This window comes from Poecilia latipinna, unplaced genomic scaffold, assembly GCF_001443285.1.
Source record: "Poecilia latipinna isolate Pla-1442-1.1 unplaced genomic scaffold, P_latipinna-1.0 Scaffold669, whole genome shotgun sequence".
Taxonomy (NCBI): domain Eukaryota; kingdom Metazoa; phylum Chordata; class Actinopteri; order Cyprinodontiformes; family Poeciliidae; genus Poecilia; species Poecilia latipinna.
The window spans coordinates 43,224-49,078 of NW_015113285.1; the positions used below are offsets into that span (position 1 = coordinate 43,224).

At 38.2% G+C, this 5,855-nt stretch overlaps 1 protein-coding gene across 3 annotated transcripts in view; it reads left to right on the forward strand.

The window, feature by feature from the left end:
* Nucleotides 1–566: 566 nt before the first annotated feature.
* The window catches only part of clip2 (CAP-GLY domain containing linker protein 2), a 35,365-nt gene continuing 30,076 nt past the window's right edge, over nucleotides 567–5,855 (forward strand). For 2 of the 3 annotated variants that reach the window (XM_015044329.1, XM_015044330.1), the window contains exons 1-2: nucleotides 567–1,086; nucleotides 3,881–4,097. In XM_015044329.1, the coding sequence (XP_014899815.1) occupies nucleotides 3,983–4,097 (115 nt within the window). In that variant the 5' untranslated portion in view covers nucleotides 567–1,086; nucleotides 3,881–3,982. The remainder of the gene's footprint in view (nucleotides 1,087–3,880; nucleotides 4,098–5,855) is intronic. The other variant, XM_015044331.1, reaches the window with a different exon arrangement.

Genomic DNA, 5,855 nt, shown 5'->3' on the forward strand with positions numbered 1-5,855 from the left:
TTTTGTGTGTGTGTGTGTTTTTCTGGGGCTCTATCCAGCAGTAAATCAGTGCAGCAGCGGAGGTCTTCGCGGTAAGGACTGTCAAACTGGCCATGCCTTTGAGAAACAAAAATGCCCAATCAGGGAGCTCTTAAAAGGATAATGGGTCCACCGTCCAATCACAGTATTAAGAGAAAAGTGTCCCCGCCCCTACCACTATAAATTATGTTGAAAATCCAAAAATTCCATGCGCTAGCTGTGTCAAATGAGTTGAAATGTGTGAAAATATACAAAAATAATTGATTGAGGTTATAAACACATAAAACATGATTGAGCGACTTTTTGTGTTATTTTAGTTGATTTACATAAAAGATTCAGTATTTTTGAAACATAGAAAATGAGAAGACTAAGCGGATTATCATGCCTATGTTTGAAAAACGTCCCTTTCTCGGATTTGTTCAATCCGATTAAAAAAGTAGTACCAATGAGAGATAAAGGGAATGCGAATATAAATTTATTTCGGTTTATAACTCCATACTTTTAAGTTGAAAACAACAGGAAAATGAGCCAGACTGTGTGTAGTCTAGTCTCATTTTTTCTCCTCTCAGGAGGCTCTTCTTCCCAGCCCCTTTGTTCGATCCAGTCGGTGGGTTGAGTCAGAGACGGGAGGCTGAGCTGGACCCAATAAACCACCAGCACCGGCGAAACCAGAGCGGAGGAGATACCGAATCGGTTAAACAGGAAAAAAAAATAAACGGAAAAAAAAAAAGAAAAAAAAAACTTGGACTGAAAGTATTTCGGAAACGGTTCGGCTTCTTTAAGAGTCGTTTTTCTTCGACATCCTTTCCTAGCCGTCTTAGCTATCACCCTGGAGCATGAACCGGCAGGCTGACGGTTGCTAACCCCACACCGGTCTGTCTCCATCATCCACGCCGATCCACGCTGATTCTCCCCTTTCAGTTTTTTTCTTGGCTCAGCATCCATATTTGCATCCCAGGGAGTGGCAGGCACTAATCCGCCCTGTCTCTCCCCCTCCTCCGCCGGTGAGGACCTAGAAGTTAGCCGCTTCTCGGACACCCCTCGGACTCTTCATTTCCACACAGGAAGGTGAGGATTTTCCTGCATGTTTTGAGTCATTTCAGACATTTTCGAAAATTCTGTCTGTTTTTTTGTTTTCGGGTGGAAGTGAAGGGCAAAGTGAACCACGCTGCCTGCCGCAGTAGCTACAACAATAGATCAAACTGCTGGCGTTGTGTTTGGTCAACCTGTCCATCCTGTCCCTATAGAAATAATATATTAAGGCCTTATTGCTTATTCCATATATAAAACATAGCTTTAAACCACCAGCATCGCAATTTTGGCCAGTTTGATTTGATTGACCTGATTTAAAGCGTAAAATACAATTTTTTCTGAATAAAAATGAGTGTAAATAAGATGTAAAATCCAACGCTATGCATGAAAATCGCTTAATTTAATTCCAAACACAAATGTTAAAGCTCCAAACAAAATTAGCATTTCTTATTTGAGGCTATAGCAGCTTTATGTCTTCCTAATATGCTCTGGGCCATGATTTGTAGGACATGCTCCACTTGGGCACCGGCCTACATTGGACATATATCAGCCTGCTGAGAATATTACTTCACAATAAAAATATACGAAGAAAATAACTGTTATTCTTATTATTGCTTTTGAAAAATAGATTTAGTGAAAGGGCATTACCTCCCTTGTTGATCAAAGTGAACTAATGGTGTGGTTGTCCCAGATTAAATGTGTGTAATAGCTAATTTAGAATATATTTTAGATTTTTAAGCAGAAAACATAAGCAGCAAACTTGCATAGATTGACTTTTTCTATAATTCAGTCACATTTGAGGGCGTTTCAAGCACGAACGGCTTGCTTAAAGTTCCGCGACAAGTCCTGACTTGGACTAGGCCGCTTCAGAACTTTCATTTTGTTTTGTTTAAGCCATTAAGTTGTAAACTTGCATGTGTGCTTGAGGTCATGCTGATTGTTGTCCAGGATTTTATTGCTGAGATCCAAATTCACAGTTTCCTCAATTACAACAAGTTGTCTTGAACACCAGTGTTTTTACCTTGAAGCTCTCTTTCTCATGGTTTGAGTCATGATCTCTGACCCTGACTGAGGTAAGTGAAGTCTACGCGCTTCAGATGTTACTCTGGCTTCTTCTGCAATGAGTCTTTGATGCGTTCTTGTATTAATTCTGGTATGTCGTCCATTATTGGGAACGTTCAGAACTATGTTGTGTTTTATCCATGATTTATCAAAGCGGGTTACTACTACAGGTTGGTGCATGGTTTTAATAGTGTGCTTTTTATGCTCAAACTCAGTCAGATTGTATGGAAAGCAGCGCGATTTTTTTCGGTCTTAATACAGATTTTCTTGGGTTTTGGTCAAGACTTTAACATTCTAGCACTCCAACTCTGTTCCTCCAGGGCTCCATCCTGAAACCTTTAGATGCATCTCTGCTCCATTCTGCCACCACCGTGTTTCCCAGTGAGCTCAGTTTGAAGTTCAAAGTTTTCTGTCGCACAAATTGAAAACAACAGAATTTTAGACCTTGTACAGAAGTAGCTGTATTTTTATAAAAACAAATATCTCTGCCACAATGGAAATATTTTCAAATTTTATACGTAAAAAAATAATAATAATATTGTACACACAGGATTGGTTTCTGAAATGTTTTCATCAACATAAACTCACACAAACACGACCATATGGTTATTTTAAACATTTCAATCCCATAGGGGGCAGTGTAACTCAAAGCTAAAACCTGTCAGCCAATCAGATTGCTTCAAAACAACCATGACTTCCTGTTCCGAATTAAACATGGCACCTGGCGGTTCATTTTTGGGGACAGATATACATGTTGAACTACTTTTAATTAGCATAGTAGAATATAAAGTTATTAAAACACAAGAAAATGTGTAATTACAGAAAATATTTTCCAGAAACCTCTGACAGAGGTTTTTATTTATTTATTTATTTTTTTGTTTCGGTGGTTTTTTCTGTGTGGATGCTTTTTCTTCTTTCTTTTCTTTATTCTTATTGTATGCTTTCCTTAAAATATGTATTTATATATTTAAGTTTATCCTTTGATTATCTCACAATGGGTTCTTTAGCTTGCCTTTTCTTCTGATGTTTTATTCTTTAAGGTAAAACCTGTTTGTTTAGGAACATTTTTGTTCAATAAAGATTCAAGAAGTCACAGAACAGCTGGATTTAAACACGCATTTGGTTGCACTAGGGTTTAATTTAAGGGTATGAAAATAAAGGGATGACGCCATATTTTTTTAGATTTTTATTAATGAAAAAGGATCCACTTCCCGGTTATGCAATACTTAAACATAAAAAAAATACAAAAAGCTTGTAGTTGTTGCGTGTAACATAGTTTGAAAAGGCTCAAGAAGTTGTAATAGACCATCCTCCTACAGCTGTTATCTGTTTGTTTTTGTCTGGAATTTGGTTTGTTTCGTCTTGTTTGGAGCTCACAGATAAAACAGCCAGGCCACCGTACAAACTTCACTATCAATCTGAGTCAGTTTGTTCCGATGGATCGGAAATATAAAATTTGGAAAAATATCTCTGTGTCTATAATGAAGGTCTTCATTACTTGGTTTGAAATAATTAAAATATAGATTGATTATTCTAAATGAAACCATTACAAGTATAAACCGATTGAAGTATTTTATTGATAGTTTGTGGTTTTTTCCTCGTCTGTCTAAGCAGCTGCAAATCTCTCCCATTCCCGTTCCATTCCTCTTTTCAGTTTTGTCAGAGTTGAGGTTGTGGAGACTTGACAAGTTCCCTCCTTTTTTTTTAACCTTTGTATTCTGTATTGTTTGTGTACTAACATCTTTTCCCTTCTATTTCATTCTTTCAGCTAAACATGGAGAACGACGGCCTCTGCTCTTTGATCTAGTACCGGATCCGTACGCCTCCAGAAGATCGCTCCAGATCCCCGCCGTGTCTCTCCTCCTGCAAAATGAACATGCTGAAATCCAGTGGACTGAAAATTCCCGGCCGTGGGGCCAAGCATTCCAGCCCGGTGGGACGGAGCTCCGTGGGTGGAACGTCCAGCCCCGTCACCACTAAAGACAGTAAGTCACTTCCTTCTCCAAACTCCCTGAATATTTCTTCTCATCAGCAGGAAGTGGCTTGGAGCATTTATTTGTGTTTCTGACTCAGTCAGCCTAACACAGCTGTTGTAGGAAACACACTCAAGGTCTTCAGTGTGTCTCTCTGGTCCCAGGGCATTTCTCTGTTTCCCCACTGGATTGATTTCTGACCTTTTTATTTGTTCTATCGTGCAAAAACATAAAACCTTACCAAGTATTTTTGGTCTAGTTCCTAGTGCAAATATCTTAGTTCATGTGAAATAAGACAAAACTGACTTGCAAGTAACTTTTCAGCAAAATGTAGGAGTTTGTTTTAAAACAGTTATTTCTTAATATTGATTTAAACATGTACAAGTTCTATTGGGAGATTATTTAGCTTATAACAAAATAAATATTTGTGTTATATGGGAAATAATCTGCTAGTGGAACTAGTTAACCTATCGGGAGCTTCTAAACCTATGACATCATCATCTGGATTTTCCTGTTTAAAGAGAGTAATTATTCTGTTAATGTCTTCTTATTTTGAAGACATGAATAAATAATCTCTGACATATTCTTGTTCTTGTTATTTATTAAAAAATAGGTAATTCTGAACTTAAGAGAAGTTTGGTCTGATGTAACTTCAGAGAGTAGCTGCATTTCCATTACAAACGTGTGTGAAACTTTGTTGAAAAACACAATTTCTCAATTCCATTAAATGTGAAACACAACTAAAATCACAGGTGAATAAGTTTGCTCACGCGATAAGTGACTGAAAACATCCCACGATATCATCCTCCTACCACTTCCTGTTGTCTTATTCATCGTTTCCACCAGTGGCAACATCTGATTGTTTAATCTTGTGACTCATATGATGCAAAACGGATGTTTCCATTGCAGTTTCTTGCAAAATACACTAATTTTGATACAGCCGGAAAAAAACATTTTATCGTAGATAAAAGCCTTTTAGTGAAAAACCTAAGTTTTTTTTTCAAAATTGGAGTGTTTGCATTAAGCAGATTTATTTTTTTAATTCCAATTTGCACAGTTTTATGGTGAATTGAAGCGCAGCTATTGAAGAAAAATATATATATTTTAAAGATTTTTAACGTTCATACATAAAATGATTACGTTAAGCAGAAAGTGGACAGCGAAGCTGCTGAGTAAATCTTTCACTATTGCTCAGTTACACCAAATTACCATCCTGTCTAAAATAATCCCAGCTGTTCAGAGCCACACTGTTTACACCGTTCAGTTGTAGCTCACATGACAGGCTTGTTCTCACAGCTTCACACGCATGTCTGTGCTAAATTACAGCCTGACGATGGGAACAGGAGAACGGCCGCCCTTTTTCTACATCCACCACCAGTGCCCGGGGTTCACGCTGATTGCGGGTTTTCATTAGAGCGCTCTTAAAACCTCGACTGAACACTGTCGGGTGATATTCTGCAGATACCTTCTCAGATTCACTGGTTTTACGTTGCTGTCTTCCTGTTTCAGTTCTGGAGTGTAAAATAAGACAGTTTGGCTTCAGGCTGCACGACCTCTAAATATGTGAGCAATCAGAGCGCAGAAAGCGCATTCTTTCCCTGGTTCATTAGAGCCACTTGAAAGCAGAAAAAACAAACATTCCTCTCAGTTATCCATCCAAGTCTTTAATTTGGCCTGGTGGTGATTTTTCTTTGTGTGTGTGTGTGTGTGTGTGAGAGTGGGTGTGTGTGTGTGTGTGTGTGTGTGTGTGTTGGTGTGTGTGTGTGTGTG